Genomic DNA, 18585 nt, shown 5'->3' with positions numbered 1-18585 from the left:
GAGATTTGTGGTTTCACCATGGTCCCAATTCACTCAGACTTTGTTGATGCAAAGAGGTAGTGAGGGATCAGAGGCCTGAACTTCGGTGTGGAGGGCATTTTGACATGCCCTAGGGTACCCTGCCTGGCCTCTAGCTGCTCCAGAAGACACAGAGTTCCTGTAGAGTTGGTGCCATACCTGCTGGGCCCGTGCACATGCTTGGTTACCCCAGAGCGTCTCAGGTGGCACTGGATGTCTGTGTTGAGGTGCTTAGATCTCTTCTCTGTATGTTTTCAGCTGTGTTAGTTGTTCCATGTGCAGACACTGGAAACTAGAGGTTGTCACTGAAAAGCAAGGGCTCTACCATAGCCAGTTTTGGTGAATTTGTTACGAGTCACTTGCCTCTGTCTCAGTTTTCTGTCTGTAAAATAAGGTTCGGTGTACTTGTTCTTCAAGATTGCTTGCCTCCTTCAACCTCAATGCTTCTCCCCTTTCTCTCTTCCCTAGGGAGAGGACACTGGGATGAGGACAGTGTCGTTAGCTCACCTGATCCTGGCTCTGCCAGTGAATCAGGTGACCGATACCGTACTGAGCAATACCAGAGCAGCCCGCATGAGCCCAGCAAAATTGAAACTCTAATAAGAGCCACCCAGCAAATGATTAAAGAGGAAGAAAACAGACTACAGCTGCGGAAAACGACCCCTGATCCACTGGTCTCCATTAACGGCACAGGGAAGAAGCACACTATCTGTTTTGCAAACTATCCTCAGCAGCAGTTGGCAGGAGATGTCTGCCGCGTCCCGACGGTTGCCAGCACTCCTCCCTGTGAACACATCCAGCAACGAGATGGAAAGATTATGAGCCCACGGGAAAATGACTATGACAACAGCCCCACAACACTGTCTAGGATAAGCAGCCCCAATTCTGACCGAATATCAAAATCTAGCTTGGTACTAGCTAAAGACTACCTGCATTCAGACATGTCCCCTCATCAAACCCCAGGGGACCACCCAGCAGCCTCTCCAAATTATTACAGCTCCCACAGGCAGTACTTTGATAAGCATGCTTACACATTAACTGGCTATGCCCTGGAGCATCTATATGACACTGAAACCATTAGAAACTATTCACTAGGCTGTAATGGATCACACTTTGATGTGACTTCTCACTTAAGGATGCAGCAAGATCCAGCACAAGGACACAAGGGAACATCTGTTATAATAACCAATGGAAGCTGACACTTTTTTTCTAAAAACTTTTGTCCTTTAAAAAATAACCTTTGAGATCTAATTGGAAGATATTATATGTTTCCATGCCCTTGTCGTTACCAGCATTTGATATACCACAGTGCACTAGAAAGAATAACCTAAGGTTTGGGGGGATTAAGTTAGTTAACACACATTACTTTTAAAAAATAAAAAAGCACTGGCATGCAGGGTTAGAGTGAATAGATCTAAACTCAAGGTTCGTGCCATGCAAAGTGAGAAGGATGGAAGAGGTCTAGGCAGGGAGTGCTTGGGGCAGGCTAGCAGAGCAATTTATGCACATTGTGTAAGAGGTGGTTGTTTGGAAATGCTGCCTAGGGCAGACCTTCTGAACTGCATGTGCCCCACAGGTCCCAGCCAACAAAACTGCTGTGCACCCTTTTTATGCAGAAAGTTGGAATGTATTCCTTCAAAATACACGTCAAAATGTGTACTTCTGGTGATCTGTGTATTCCCTAATGGCCAAGTGTGTTATGCTGCTCCATGGTATAAAGCATCCATGGCTAACCAATACAAAATCAAAAAGGGGAGAAAGAAGAGAGAACTCCTCGAATTGTTATTTCCTTGTGTACTCACATGCATAGCTATTTACATATGCTTGATTTGAAAGGAGTCAAATGAGAAGTATCCTTATGATTAGTACGATCAAATATTTACTTCTGTATTTAAAAGAAAGAGGGCCTTTCTCAGTGTAGTTTTGAGAAATACATAGGGCTTGGTTGTCTTGATGTAGAGATGGGAGATTGTCCTCATATTTTTGAAACGTTGCACAAAGTGGGTAGTGGAGTGAAATGGAAGAAAATTGTCAGAAGAAACAGGGAGAATAGGCTGGAATTAGGAGTGGTCCAAGATAAAAACATTTAACCTTATGGCTATGTATGCCATTTACTAATAATTGTAAGGAAAAGTGGTTCTAAATGGCCAAATAATTAAGAATTAATTTGAAACACAGAAAGAACTCAGTAGAATCATAGAAATTTTGCTGTAAAATACAAAGGCAATTGTGTAAGTGTAAAAATATGAGAGGCAAGAATAGACAAAAACTGTATGGTGGTTTGTCCTACTTCTGATAAAGTTTTGGAGTAAATTAAGAAAGTAGAGAAAATTGTAACTAACTCTGTCTGACATACAGTAAAGTAATAGGTATGACTTTGAAAAAGACATATGAATTCTTTTCTTGCTTGCAGCAGAAAATTTAATGAATATCAGAACATATTAGGGATATCAAAATCAGTCATATGTACATAAAAAAGTACTGAGGGAAATCAGGGTTCCAAGAAATTCGATTGTATTAAGAATGCTGATATTATCAGGGCCTGTCCTGGAGTTATAGAAGACATCAAAAGAGGCAGAGAAACTTTTTGCAATTTTTAATAATCTCATGAACAAAGAGACACTAATTGATTGGAAAAGAGTAAATAAAAAACATATGCTAAAAAAAGTAAAATAGAGCATTTGTAGGCACAATTGCTAGACCTGTCCTTCTTTGTATGGCATTTGTATGAAGTCTCAAAGTTGACTGCAATGGGAGCAGGACCACCACTCCCTATTATACCAATGTGGAGGTAAGGGGACTTGAGGTTGTTACTAAAATGAGATTAGCACTAAGTCTAGCTTCATTTGTAACATTAAGAAGCTCGACATATGGGACTGAGTCATCAGTGGGACTAAATATAAACCAGCATGCTATGGGTGGGTTAAAAATATCTATTTTCAAATAAAACTAATCAGAAGCAAAAGCTAAATAATAACATTATAAGCCACGTAAGTAGAGATGTACTTGAAAGCAGAGGAAATTACCTCTCTGAACTTGGAATATTGTGTATAGTCCTGATCATTCCAAGGCAGATTGTGAATCTTGAATTGAGTAGTACCTTACTCCATAAGCAATCTTTGTTGACTGCAGTGTGATCACTCCTGGTGAAATGTACGTTGAACACAAGGAAGAGCAACACAGTCTGGTCTTTATTATCTAAAGCTTATAATAGAAAAGGTGGAGCAGAGCTCAGCAAAAGATAAAGAGACTGAAAGATCTAATAAAAACTTTAAATAAACTGGGTCTGTCATCTTTGTAAGGGAAAAGAGTAAGGGGGAATGTCACTGGTGTGCACCAAGCTCTGCACAGAGGAGAGATAAATAATGGTCTAAAACTATTTGAACTAGCGGCAGAAATGAGAGACAGGGCATTGAATGTTAGCCAAGGCAAAATGAGAACAAAATGATTTGGCAAGAAGTTTATTTGACTAACTGCCAAATGAATAACAAAGGTCATAAAGAGAAGCAGCTAGAGATTTTTGTTTGTTTGTTTGTTTGAAGATAAAAACAAGGCAAATAATTGAGAGGAAGAAAACCATTGACAACTGTTAACTCAGAGGAAGGAATGGACCAAAATAGACTTCTTTCAGCCCAACAATTGTATATATTCCTAAAGCATAGGAATGAGAAAGTATTTTTGATAAATCTAGTTCTGGATACATATTTATTTCACTTATTCCTATGAATAATATGAATAAACTTGTATTTGGAGTCTCATTGTACAGTATTAAAACACAATTTGCAAAGCGAATTAGAGTAGAGGTACATGGTATCATATTAGCCCTAATAGTACATATAAAAATAAGTCTAAGTGTCAATATTATTTTGTATTACAGAAGAGTTTCCTAAACTGTTTGGACGAATGGGATTTTGTCAGCACCCAAGTTTCTTGGGATCACTGGGCACTCTTGTTATCAAGCTTTTAATTAGAAGGCAATAGAGTTCTGCAGACCAGCTGCAGTTCCCTGGCTATGGTCTAATGGCCACGAATAGTCAGGAAACCACAGTTTGGACACTGTTGTATTTGCATTCTGACAGGCACTTTTGAAAAATAGAAGATTTATAAAACAAACAGGCACAATATAAGATGCTTGTACTCTATATGATTTCACCTGGGAAAAAAGCCAGTGTGCTATGCAATAAAAATTCCCCATTCTTATTTACTGTGATCCCAAAATAAAACTTCCCAAACTGTAGTAATTTATCCTATTTTCAGTAGTTCCAGTCCACTATGATGACAAATGCAGCAAAATGCACTGTAATGAATGAAATATATCAGTAGAGAGGTCTGTACATGCAGCCACGTTGTGCTACAAGCAAAGGCTGATGCTCACTCCCCTCATGGGATTCCAGCAACTGGCACTCCTTAGCATTTCAGTACAGTCTGCTGGAGATAGATGCCTTTTATCAGCTAATTTGCCATCCTGCTTCTTCAGATAGCCAGGAATTACTTCTTAATTGACAGAAAGTGTTGAATGTTGTAAACATAGACTCCGCATGCTACATGAAAGCAAGTTTGCAATCTTAATTATAGCATATAATATCACTGCAGCTCGTATTACATGTACTTTTCAATATGGTATAAAGCTTATTTTTTCCATTACATATTTATTTAATTCAGATTTTCATTTAGTATCCTTCAAGGATATCATCTTCTTTTTTTTGTTTCTTCCTTTTCTAAATCAGATAAGATGAGATATTTTGCAAAATTGAAGAATGCAAGGCATTTGTACCAAATACATTTCAAATGTATCACATTAGCTAAAGGTTATCACTTTAAATAAGGTATATAGGTTGTGTTTTGGAACAGGAACAATATAAATTGCTGTGTTGCATCATTTCTCTAACCTAATACTGTTTTGCTATTAACACCAAATTAATATTTTGTAGCTACTCCAAATACAGAGTGACCACAGCTCTTTCAAACCATTTCTTACTGATATCAGTGGATGGTGCATTATTTTTGTGCATTATGATTTCGGTATATCTCTTTTGTTTAAAGAAGCAAAAAACCCCTCTCTTCTTTATACAAAATTGCGCCCCAGGGGCATGGAGTTTGTAATTTTGGACAAAATAGCAAAGCAATTTTTAAATTAGAAGAAGAACCTTACTCAGCAATTTGTCCCATTGACTCAAATGGGAATATTTGTGGAGTAAGGTACTACTTAATATGTGTAAGGGCAAAAAAGCTGACTTGTTGTGAAGTGGCAATAGGTTTGGGGTTTGTTTGTAATTTTTATTTTTTTTTTAATCTCAAGATGCGAGTATGGAAACTATGGGAGGTAATAGCTGTATTGGCTGTGTTTCTATGATAGAGGTTATTTATATATGCTTTGAAAAAATGAGTGCATTTCTCTGCACTGAAGAGCCCCAGAAGTATTTCTTAAGCTTTAAATGGCTTTTGTTGATGTGTCTGCAATACTGCCACAGGTTACACAGTAAAACCCTGCTCTTTTAAACTCTTTTAATCACTCTTATCTGAATCTCATTTTTATCTCTGGACATGCAGCATTTATTCATTAATGTCCCTAAGTATGTTAACCACCATATGTTCATTTATGTGAACATCCTGAGTGAGTTGGAAAAAAATAAAAGGAAAAGGCACAGCCACCCCAGAAAATCAGACTGGCTGTTCCAAAGGTCAGTTAACCTTTCAGTCAAGGAACAAAGCTGCGGCATACGCACTGGTTTCAGGCCTTCTGCATACAAAGCTGTATATAATGGGGATTATAGCACACAGTTCCAGGATTAGACCCAGCTATGTCTATTTTAAGGTGGCTATAGTTAATGTCTGGTGGCAAATGGATTCAGGCTCTGGTCTTTCCATGAGTTGCAAGTTTACTTAAAACACCTAAGGGTCTAAAGGCAATACAGGCTTTGTTATTAGGAACAAAGGTGGATGAACATGCTTTCCTATAGGTATACTGGATTAACTCCAGACACCTCTACAGTGTGGAGAAGAATCTCTTTTATTTTATTTGCAGTTAGTATTGACAGTTAAATATTTCAGCTGTATGCACTGAGAAGCAAAAAAAAATAAAAACCCAAACAAACCCAAAACCAACAGCAGAAAAACCAAAACAAAACAACCCCAGTATTTTTTTCTGTAACCCTTCAGTCTGGTGTTAGTAAAGCCTGCTAGAGGTGTAGCTGAGGGTTTAGCTGTTATTCTGAAGACCAAAAAATGAAATAGTCTTCTGTTCAAAATGGTGAAAGCACTAGTGTGACTCCATTTCACATTTCCTTAGAGCATTTATTAATGAAAAAAAATAATGATGTGAGGTTAAGCTTCACTGTGGCATTTAGCTTATGTATACAAGAGTTCTGTGGATAAATCTGGCTCTAAGTTGCTAGGAATACATCCCTTTCTGAAAAGAGGTAATTTATGACTCCATCTATGAAGCTGTGTTTGAAAGGAAAGATCAAATACAGGAAGAAAAAAAAGCGTTTTGTCTGGTTGTGTTCACTATTTAACTCCCCTCTCACACGGAGTTCTCAATATTTCCTGTTGTTCTAGGATTCAAAATACAATTTTAAAACACTTTTATTTATTGCAATTTGGACTGCATGCATTTTTTTCTTTTCAGCTACCAATACAGTGGGAAGTTTAGCAATGCAAGAAATAATCTTGCTCACACATTATAAAACATTGGCACCTTTACATTTCTAAGGAAATAAAGTCTACCAGGAAAAGTACTTTTAAGGCACTGCAACTTTTTCCTAAGGTAAATATTTCAATGCATAAAATATACTAATCTAGGAAAAAAAGCACTTGAGACATAATAAAGCATTTCATGTTTGCTTTAAACCAATGGGTTATATTTATGGAAAAAAAAGACACAGATTGCCAGCGTTTCAAATACCATGCCTTGCAATGTATAGGGTCTAGTGACATTGTAGCATAACATCTGTAATTTGAAGTTTTCCTTTGGAATGTAATGTAGGAAACACAATTTAGCTATGTCAACAATATCTTGCAAAGTGTTCCCATTTATAATTATTTATATTGTAAATAGCTTTCTGAAGTAAATTTGAAGTTAATGTGCATAAGATGTATTTATTATGTGAAGATTTTTTTTTTGTTTAAAATATAGCTACCAATACACACTTTTTGTCTGTTTTTCTACATTTTTAAACTAAGGATTGTCCTATATAGGATACATTTTCAGGAATTCATTTTAATTAATGAGAGTATTTCTCAGAATTGGGAGGGGACATTGTAAAAGTAATTTATTTTGATTCCTGTGAATCCTAAGTGCTCTCTGAATCTTGAATGAAGTTTATCAAAATGTGAAGGGACACTGGTAATATACTGCTACCTCATTTAAGAAAGATGTCCGAATCTGCTCAAATACTATTCTGTCCGGAAGAACTGACTTACAGGGGCTTAACTGAGATTAATTGTCTACTTTGTGAATAGTCTGCCATGTTTCTTGAAACCATCCACCACCCCTGTGCCTCAGCTAAATCAGCTCGCTGACTTGGAGCATGATGCCCCTAAGGTGCTTAAAATACTATACTGGGACAAAAAACAGTGTTACGACAAGCAAATAGGTGAGAAGTTATGCTAAACTGCATTCAGACCTGAGTGCTGGCTATTCCTTGGGCTTGCGTGTTTGTCCAGTTCAATCGACCCATAATAACATGAGCCACTGTGCAACAGCTTATCTGCCGCAACCCTTGCCTGGTCTGGAGTTTAGGTCCTTCTGAGCTCAAGGGTTCAGGGTCACAGCTCTCACTTTCTAGACCAGTTTCGGAGCCATCAAACCCCATCCTCTCAGTCACTCTCACTGAGGGTCTCCCTTGCCGGTGAACAAATGCGAGACTGATGGGTGGTGTCAGAGAGTAGTGGGAGCCCGATAATGTGGCTGGGTGAGAAAGCAACTTTCTCAGGAGAGAAAGTGGTTGCTTACATATTTTCCATTTGCAAGACTCAGAGCAAAATACATAACCAGTGGGGGTGGGGGTGAGATGCACAGAAGAGTCAGTTTTGAGTCTCAAGTAAATTAATTGCATAAAATGGAGATGCAATTGCATTACTGGCCCTTCACTCCTGTGTGGACATAGGCACTCAGTTCTTGAAGATGCTCCTGGGAATAGGGAATACTCTGCAGCAACGAGTTAGATGTTTAGGCGATGTTCATGATTTTAGCATTTCCTATGGGGTAGTTCAGGCAGTTCCCCTTTCGTTGGCCTGAATTTGGCCCTGGTTCTCCATGCAGGCAGGAAATGGTGTCATCTTTTCCCCAAACGATGCTCTTTAGCTGTGCAAAACATGTGTTGGGTTTCTTTCTTTCTTTCTTTTTTTTTTTTTTCCAATGCATGGGTGAGGGGTTTCAGAAATGCCCGTTAATGACCCACCTCTCTGCCTTTGAAGCCCATGCTGAAAAAGAGACACTGAGATCACTAGGCGCTCATGGGACCATATTGTCCTCCACAGGACAGCAGGAGTCCTTAGTTTCTCTATGCTCAGCTCTGCGACAAAACTGACTACCATCCTCGACGCTGTGTGCCGAAAGTCCTGCCACATCCATGCCTGCTCTTCGGTCTTTCTTCTAGTAAATAAAGAGTACCCATTGCCCACTGGTCTCTATTCACTCTTGGCTCCTGTGCTCATTGGCAAATTGCTCTGCACTGAGGAAATCTGCTGTCGTGGCCATTGTAATAAAAGTGTGCGATACCATCAGGAACTTCCTCTATCCCCATATGGTGGCCATCAGAGGCTTCAGCATCAGCACTTTCATTTGATACAGCTTCTCTGACTGTCAGAAGGTCACAAATAACCTGCTGCTATGCAGCCTGGCGTGCCTGTGTGAATAAAAAGGGCTATCCACCACAGCACAAAGCCTGACAGGCTACATAGTTTCTTCATGGATGTTAACAGGAGTTTCACTAAGCATGCACACAACGCTCTGGACTATGGTCCAGAGGCCAGGTGCAAGGCTGTGTATACATGGAAACAGCTGGACCTCACCATCATCAAGCCTGCTCATCCTCGCAGACTTCTCTCTCTGCCCACAGCATGTCATTGCCTTTCTCCCACAGTCCTCTCATTTTTGGCTCCCTCAGGCATTATCCCTTCCATTTCCCTTTCCTCTCTTCTGCCCCAAGCCCTGGCCTGTGATTTCACAAATCCTGTGATCTAGCTTGCCCAGCAAATGTCCTCTGTTGATCCTGAAAATCATGTTTTCCTTTTCAGGAGGAAAATGGCTATCTGGCAACAGTTTCCATCACTTGCACTCCCCTTTCCCTTTCCCTTCTTTATACAGCTGGTGTAAATGCCATACTGAGGACCCTGCAGTCTTTTTCTCACAGGCATTAGTTCTGCTACAAGAAAGCTATTGGTTGAGGGAATGGAGGTGATGAACTTTTCAGAAAAGCTACAGACAAAAGATGATAGATGCCTTCAGCATACCAAATACACACACTACTTTAGCTGCATTGCAAAACATCATCACTCTTGGCCTGCAAACAGACCATAAAGATGAAAACTGAAACCAGAGAACATATGCCTGTACTGGAAAATAACAACAAAAGCTACTATCAGATGCACCTGAGAGGGAAACTTAAAAATTTGGTCTTTGTCTAAGTATGCATTAAACTACGTGCAAATAATTAAATGTTCATCTCATCATTATTATTCATTTATTCATTATTATCATAAGCTGTTATCAGCTTTGTCCTTTTTATCATATTATCTAAATTTCTCACCTCTTATCTATATTCTTTTAAATCTATAAATAAAAATATTCTATAATAAAAATAATATTAATATAAAATGCAGAGCACAAACTGAGGCCTGGAAAATAAAAACCAGAAAGTATCATATATATCATGTTTCAAGCTTTCAACTGACTATAAGCTCCACTATGTGGTACTCAATGTATCAGGTGGTAAATGTCATATGGGAGCCATCTTTCACTTCCAGCAATATTCCTAGGAATTGTTAGTATGACGTATTTGGAAATTATACCAAAGCTGTGTTGCAAACAGATAAACTTGTATGTTATCAAATGTGCTACATTTACTTGATTTTTTTTTTTTTTTTTAAATAAGGAGAAACATGACAAAACGGGGAAGAAAGCTTAAGGTTCTTTTTTTAAGCTGGATGCTTTCAATGTCCCCTCAAGATGTAGTGCCAGCGATCATTTAATTCACTTTCAAAGGCATCTTTCTATGGCTCCTTCTATCTCCCTTGAAACTTGAGGTAGTTCTGAACTGGTCAGCCTGTTGGGATTGGCTAGAGCAGCTTTGAGGTTCCACTGATTTGTGCCACCTACCATGACTGTCTACGCATCTGTCACATATGAAAAAAAATGGCCCTCTGGCTTGTAGAGGGTTTACAAGTGCAAGAGGGTTGAAACAGCGGTAAGCATCTCACCACCATTTAAAAACACTTTTTCACATGAGTACTGTCTGCTTTGTGAGGTAAGCACGTTAGATGTCCACCATTCTCCTGTGCTATTACCTTCACAGGTGGTAAGAAATGAAAGGAAGAAGGTACCAGAAGATGTGAAACTATGCTTTTTCTCCCACACTGTCCAGCAAAATTGAGTGAACACCCAGAAGACTATTCTCATTGCGGCAGAAAAAATGCTTGCCCGGTGGAGTCCTGCCTGTATGCAACCAGGTAAGGCAACTTAGGTGGGAATGCTCTTTTACACTGACAGTGGGGCAGCTAATGAATCCACGTTTGTATGTACAAGCTAGGCAAAAGCCCATGCTAAATGTCAGTGTTTTCCATGTTGGTGACGTCCTGTCAAAGGACACTAGGACTGCTGTGTGCTGAGCCTTTTGCTGCTTCCCTTTTACCTTTGCATCCATTTGGAGCCCAGGATGGGGAGAGCTGAAATTGCAGAGCAGCTTACGCAGTTCTAACAAGAGTCAGATCCATTTTTCATCTGAAGCTTCTTGGTTTTGATTCTGACACAAGACATTTCATCAGGTTATGAATTATTTTTACAAAAGCAGGACTGTGTTTTGCCTGTCTGGTTCCTCTGTGGGACAGTTGTGTCATTTTCTTTTTTCTTAAAGAATACCAGTGAAAGGCATCCTTTGTGTTTTCAATTTGGAGCACATCAGTGAGGTGAAAAATACGGCGTTAGTGTTATGTCTATTTCAGTCGAGGGCACAACTGTGCATTTTGATGTTATGTTTCTGCCTTTTCTTTAATCACAAAGGCAGAGCCTTTCTTCTGTGCCGCTTTCTATTTAACCTCCAAAACAACTGCAAAGTATTAGAATGACTCCAGTATCCTCTCCAGCATGAATGTTTCTTGAGCTCAAGAGAAATGCCCACAGTTTCATTAGGCTGGTTATCTGACAGACTGCTCATAGAAAACAGCTGATTCTTTTTTTTTTTTTTTAACTGAACAGCTTTGGCTTCCTGTGATCAATCTTCTTGGCTACAGCAGTAAATATGCTAAACTACAGGTGCCAGCAAGCTTTGAGCCAGTCTGAGGCATGAATGTTAACCCACGGTTGTATTTTGCATGTCATCAAATAGCCTACCTTGTGTACAACTATTTGGCCTATTCGTTAACTTGGGTTTTTAACTTCATATGTGCTTATTTACTTAAGGAATTAGATCCAGTGTGGGAGAGATGCAAAACAGCCAGCAGTTTAGGAGTTTAGTAAATAATCTCAGCTTTGTTCAGTTTTGCTCTAGGTCAGGCTGCCGCATGGAGTAATTCCATATGGCAACCTGATTTGAGCTTACTCAAAGTAAACCTTAAAATGGATTTTGGCAAAATCCATCCAGCCATCAGGAACCCATTCTCAGTTTCTGCTGAGGATTTCCTGATAGCTTTCTTCATTTAAAAAAAGAAACAACAAAAAAACAAGAGAAAAAAAGGGAAAAACTTTGAAACTTCTTTACTCTCTGAAATACCCTTTCCCCCCTCACAAATCTTAACCATCAAAAAGCCCCTTTAGGCAGCTCCCATCTGTGCCAAGAGCTATCGAAGCTAGAAGGTGCAAACACGGCTTAAACGACTTTGCCTCCCTCTGGCTTGCGTTGCTCGGTGCCTTCCCTTCGGCCACGCGGTGCAGCGGGCGCAGGCTCTCGCGAGGGAGAGGCGTGATGGGGACCAGAACGGTGGAGAGCGGGCGGCCGCCGTGGACTGGTGGAGCGGCGGCTGCCCGGTCCCTCGCCGGCTCGTGCCATGGCGGTGTGTGGGCCATCAAAGGCTCTGCTGCTCGGGTAAGGCGAAGAGGGAAGCGTGGGGATTTGAGCTGTGGGAGAGCCTCCTGCGGGGTGCCTCCAGTATTCAAAAGCCAGCGGTAAAATCCTGGCATTAATGAAGCCGTTGACAGAAATACTTTGGTCCCGCTGAAGCGTGGCCAAAAATGTAAAAACATTTTGAAAACAACACTTGAGGCAGCTCAGTGTGCCTCCCTCAATGGAGCGAGTGAAAGCGTAAGTAAACAGAGAGGTTTACTCATGTGCGAAACAAACATATTTTAAAAAAAATGTGGGTAGGGAAACAAGTACACACACAAAATCCTCTCTTGTCGTTTAGCTGAACTTTGTCAAATGTGAATAAAAACCCTGAGATAAAACTTGGGCTAGAGTAGAAATTCTGGCCGAGCTATTTTAAAGTGCGGCTCTTAGGACAAGCTGCTGATTGAAATCAATACAGCAAGACCTGGAATCTTAAAAGACCATTTCTAAGACCTGAGAGGGTCACTGAGCAGAAGTGTCAGTTGATAGTATAGAGGCTGCAATTGCCTTCACCAAGGTGCTTCAGTGTTTGCTTTAGTGACTTCTTGCAGCCGGTGGCTGAGCATACATTTAACATCCCACCTGAGATCGCCCTGCTGGGGGAAGGGAAGTTTTTAAAGACTTCTGTAGTTTAAACAGCTCCCTCGCCTTCCACATCAGCACATCACAGATTCTGTATATTAATCAATAATGTTTGATTAATGCACTGCATCAAATGAATTGAAGAGGTTATTTTTTACAGACAGAATTTAAAAGGGATTGAAGTTCTGTTTTCTGCTTCAATTCTTTAAAAACATTAATTCATTTGACTTATTAACAAGTTGTGATGTATCACATTAAACTCTTTTAAACAGACCTTGGTTAATATTTTCATTTTGCACACAGTAGCGATGGATTGTTTTTTGGTATTTGTTTCTTTGTTTCATTATGCAGCACTTGATTAAGTAATGGCTTCACAAGGAGGGGCAAAATACAGACACTTTATAACATTAGAAATTACTGTAAACATTTCCTTGTAGTTTAGCAGAAGGGGATGGAAAAGTGGTTAGAAAATAAATAAACAGAGAAACTGCATTTCCATTTTTCACATGGCATTGTTTTCCCTGCACTAGAATTGCAGTATTATAAAAATAATATCAAAAAGTCAAGAGTAAGAATTGAACTTTTCATTTATGCCCAAAGGAAGGTACTCTGTTTTGATTACAGGGTGCTTTGACAATGGCTATTTTAAAGTGCTGGTTTTGATGCTCACTTAAAACCATACTACTTTATGAATATATGAAGAATTCATTCAAATTCAGTTGCACTGTATTTGTATTACAAGGAGGTGCAGAGGAGAGAGAGCGTTCAGGTAGAGTTTGCCCAGCCCAGTGTTTCCGTTTTAATTACTACCTATTTTTAGCACTCAGATTCTCAGCGGGTCACTTCAGCTCACTGAGGTAAGTGAAGCTGTACTGACTTGTTCCAGCTAATGATCTCCAAATCTCTCTTTCTAGTTGTCATGGTCTCTTATGAAAATGAAGTTCATGTAACCACACTGTCTCTTTGTCCATCTGTCAGTCACTTCATCCCTATTATCTTTGCAACTCTTCAGCCTAATTGAACTAAGTTTTCAAAAGAGATGTCAGTGTAAAGTCTCACAATTTTTGTAAAAATAGGATGCTACAGCGAGGCAAGAGACCTTCCATGCTGCAGCTCAAGTAAAGTGAAACGTGAACTTTCCTCTTACACAACATGAGAACATGGAAACTCAGACACAAGACACCAGACCTTAGGGAGTGAGATTTACTGGGTTATCTTCTCCCAGAACTGTGTATTTTATTGTATCTAGTTACTTTGATGCTATCCATTCAAATCTAGTTGCAAGATCACTTTATGTGTCTGAGCCTTGAAAAGGCTAGATGGTCTCCTGCTTCAGGAAAACATTTATTGACATGGTGAAACACCTGTGCTCGAGTGAAAATTATTTCAAAAGAGCTCTATGGTCCACATAAAAGTGTCACTGAGATAAAAAATGTCCCAACACAAATGGATTTAAATCTCTAAAGTGATTTAATTTTTCTTTTTTTTAATCATCTGATTTAGGACTGCTTGCTCAAATACGAATTAAAGAGAAAATATTCCATGTGTATTTTCAAGCAGTGTCCTTACTTTTACTGTAATCTTTCAGCAGATTTTTTTACCATAGCTCGGGAATTATTTAGGATGATAGTGAAGACTGCTATGATGATGTGTATGGAAACAGCTAGTTTTAAAATCCAGCTAGTTTTAAAATCCAAAAGGATTTTAAGGATATTCACTGTGATATCAGACATTGCTACAATGAGCACATAAATTCCATGAGGCGAAGAAGAAAAAGGAGAAAGCATGCAAATTCACAATGGCACGACGCATTTGCAATATGGATTGCACTTATCTTTTTATTTGCCACAGACAATGTAAATTATGTGCAACAGAATGGAGAGTCAAATGATCCAGCATCTGCATAACACTATAAATTACACTGCATTGAGTATGCTAGAGAAAAGAAGACTTTACCGGTATCTAGTTCAAATGAAACAGTGTAAAAGCAGTGTCCAAAAATCAATCCCAGATGAGCAGACCCTTACAAGTATAGAGGTTCAACTACATTTTGGTGTAAGTACATTATACATATGGGTTTTCAAACACACTCTTCCAATTCACTTTTACTGTCAGTCAGAGGCAATAATATTAGAATAATAACAAGCACCTGAGGTGACCTGAGGTTTTGCAGTGTTTGTATGAGTGCATCTAGGTTAAGATCCTTACTGTGTCTCCCACTGTACCGTATTCCACATGCAGTCTTTTGTCCTTAAGGGCTTCCTCTTCTGGTGGATGGAGAATGCTTTGCCTGTTGTACCCCTCCATTCCCTGGAAAGTGGCTATCTGCTGCTTGGCTGCTGCAGTTGTGAAGGGTCCAGTCACTGTCTTGGCCAGTCTTACTCCCCAAATCACAAGGCAATCTGAGGGAACGCCTTGGTTCTCCCATAGATTTTGCAGACTTGAATTTACTTTGTTTCTGTTCTTGTAGATAAATTCAGATTATAGAGATTTCAGAAGGCAGAGAAAAAGATGACAAAGGCAAGAGTCGTTCAAGTGCTTGCAAGGAAAAGAAGTGGCACACAGAACTACAGAATAATTGTAATTCTGGCTGGAAATTGGTGGATGCATGTAGAAGGAGGACAGACATGGGACCATGAAATGAAGTTGGCAGGAAGGCAGATATTTAAGCTTCCTCTGACTTAAAAAGAAAGATTCAGTGGACTTGCTGGCAACTAGTATGCTTTTGTTTATTTGTGTTGATTGACTGGTTATCTTTTGCATGAGAAAAATAATTTTAGCATTATAACAAGTATGCCCACTTCTACATACCTCACTCCAAAAATATTTCACCAACTCCAGCAATAGTTTTCCCTGAGTAACCAATGAAACACCAGGTCTGAATAGATTCTGTCTTTCTGAAATAGTCTGTGTCTTATGTCTGGGAAGTAACACAAGGAGACCTGCCTTCAGGTCTGATTACTTAGGAAATAGAAGAGAAATAATAATTTCTCTTTCAATCAGTCTATGCTGCAGGTTCTGTTAAAGCATATCGTTTCTATCTTCCTTAAGATGAGGTTAGTCTCAAATAATCCAGAAAGACAGATGTCTTTGGGTTATTTATATTTTTATATCCTTTTCCATGCAATGATAAGAGAAGACATACTGTCATTTTTTTTTTTTTTTAAACAATGGCCTTATGGCTAGCAGACAATGAAATGAGACATACAAAGAGATTTCCAAATGCTGTTAAGCTTGACAGGGCACCAAGTGTGTGGTTAAAGACCAGTTTTGCAGCCTTTGTGCCTGATTCCCATCTCAGCTGCACCAGTGTAAGGTGGTGGGGCTGCCTCCCCTGCAGCCAGAAGCCATCCACCTTTGTACAGGTTTACAGCAGACTAATTGTGGCAAATCGACCAGAGGTATTCCTAACAGAACATGGTGTAAAAGAGAAAGAGAGGGCAAAATGAGCTTTTTTGACAACAGTATCCACTGTGCTTAGTGATTCTTAGATGTTGTACAGTCGTCATAAATCAAACAGCAGGTGGTTTTAATTGATGAAATTATCCTTACTAATTTTTAAGCTGTCACAGACAGATCTAAGGCGAGTTATGTGGTCGAGTTGGAGTGGATTGTTTTTTCTTAGAAATGTACAACGCATTCTGTCTTCAATTCTGAAAATGGAAACATGACTTCTTCCTGGCCTTGCTTGGGCGTGCAAGGCTTGCTGGCTCAAAGGAAGAATGATATTTGCTTTAAAAAAAGAAAGACAACATTTTTTAAAATGTTCCAGAAAGATCAGGTCACATCTTCCCCAAAAGATCTTTAACGTCTTTTGTAACAGTACCAACAATAACTTGTGCAGGTTTTGGACAAAATGTGCCAGTAACAGTGCAAAAAAATAAAATCGATGGCCGTCTCAGACACAGAGCTATCGCTCATGAACAGATTGATGTGTTCACGCACAATTGCTCTGAGAGGCCCTAGACATGTTGGGGTCAAATTGGCAAAATAGGTAGCAACTGTATTCTCACAGCAGCCTCCAAAGGAGACAGGCAGATGTCTATTCTGTCTTGCAAACACATTCTTTTACAATGTGTTACTTCATCTCTTTTATTGCACAAGAGGAAAGTGAGAGACAGAGAATCAAGGATAACACTAATGATAGACCATATGGAATCCATAAACAATGTTGTTCTAGAATAAGATGGCCTTTAAAGGGGGTGGGGGCCTTATTGTACTTGGGCCAGACATTACCTAACTCCCCAGGTGAAAGAAGGAGAATAGGTGAGAATAGGGAGCAGACGCTGGGAGTGTGCGATTCAGAGCAAGGCTTTCTGGAAGATATAAAGAGCAGCTTGAATCCCTTTAAAGGTCTGAGTTCCTTTGTATTAAAATAGCCTGCTCCTACTCTCTGGGAGCTGAACCTTCCTCATGAAGACTACTGAAGAAAACACAATTTTGAAACTGGATTAAGAATTCGGCCTGTTGTTCGTGAACCACTTAGGAAATCCAGCAGTTTTATGTGAAGACATGGGGTCCCTAAGGGGGGAAATGACTGAGGGAATATCCTCCAGTACAAAATGCCCTTTCTTTGACAAAGGGAAGCCAGTAATAACAGCAAAGACTCAGGGCTGTCCTAAAAAAATGGATAGAGAACCACTACACTGCCGCTTTTACAGTTTTTTAAAGCTCATTTTGGATAGCACTGCACTCAGCAAGTCGCCCTGCTGAAAGCAGTCATTGCTCTTGGTGCTAGCATCTGAGCCAACCTAGCCCATGGCCAGCAAGTGGGACAGCTGTCTGCAGCGAGGAAGCTAGAGGAGTTAGTTATTTCTCTTCATATTACGTCTAACTGGCCAATGTTTCAACTGCATGAGTGTACGGAAGAATGATAGTGTCTGTCTCCCCAACATATGTGAAGGTTTCAGGTTTTGGCCTTGTTGTATTTGACCTCATTTAGGACAAAAATGCTTTTATCTAAATCAAAGCCAATTTCTAGTATTAGTCTGAACTTGTGAAGACCCCCAGTGAACAGAAATATCACAGGAATTAGGCAATACGTTCAGAATGCATTTTGAAGTTTTAAGCATGTGCTTAAGTGCTTTTCTGGCTCTACTTTAATGAAAGATGGAAATGTAATGTGGAAATATGACCGAGAAATTCTGTTTCATTAAAATTGGAATGAATCCCAGCGATGAACAAAACTCAAAATGAAGTACTATTTTGAGATTTAAAAGTAGCTTCTCTCCATGTTTATTCTCTCCATTTTGCTGCTGCCTGATGTGAGCCCACGGTGGGAACACCACAGCACGCCTGCTTGCTACATTTCTAATGTGAAGTAAAACATACTAGTTATTGGACAGCGGTTTGTCACACTGGGGCATGCTAGAAGGACAGTAGAAATAATGGCTGAAGTATGAAAGCATAACAAGAGATTTGTTTGCTTATCTGAAGTTTATCTGACTGCCATGAAAAGGTTATAGGACACAGAAATGGATAACAGTAAATGGTTGATATAGAAGAAAAAAAGCCATTTCTGTTTTCCTTTCTTCTTTGATGTAATTCCATAATTTATCTAGTAACAGCAATAGAACAAAAGCATGTTGAGGGAGGGACCTTCATCTGAAGCAAAACATGTAGCTATGCTGACTTCTGCATGTTTGTTTGGGGGAGAGGGAACAGCCACCCAGCTCAGCGTGTCCCAAAAGGGTTTTCTAGTTGGGGGCTCTGTCTTTCTGCA

The 18585-nt window shown here is 39.6% G+C and overlaps 1 protein-coding gene across 1 annotated transcript in view; it reads left to right on the top strand.

Moving 5' to 3' along the window:
• The window catches only part of SIM1 (SIM bHLH transcription factor 1), a 49327-nt gene extending 47267 nt beyond the window's left edge, over positions 1-2060 (top strand). The window contains exon 11 of the mRNA XM_075046377.1: positions 487-2060. Coding sequence (XP_074902478.1) covers positions 487-1217 — 731 coding nt within the window. The 3' untranslated portion in view covers positions 1218-2060. The remainder of the gene's footprint in view (positions 1-486) is intronic.
• Positions 2061-18585: the final 16525 nt, after the last annotated feature.

This window comes from Buteo buteo, chromosome 15, assembly GCF_964188355.1.
Source record: "Buteo buteo chromosome 15, bButBut1.hap1.1, whole genome shotgun sequence".
In the NCBI taxonomy this organism is placed as follows: domain Eukaryota; kingdom Metazoa; phylum Chordata; class Aves; order Accipitriformes; family Accipitridae; genus Buteo; species Buteo buteo.
This window is presented reverse-complemented; position numbering and strand designations above follow the sequence as displayed.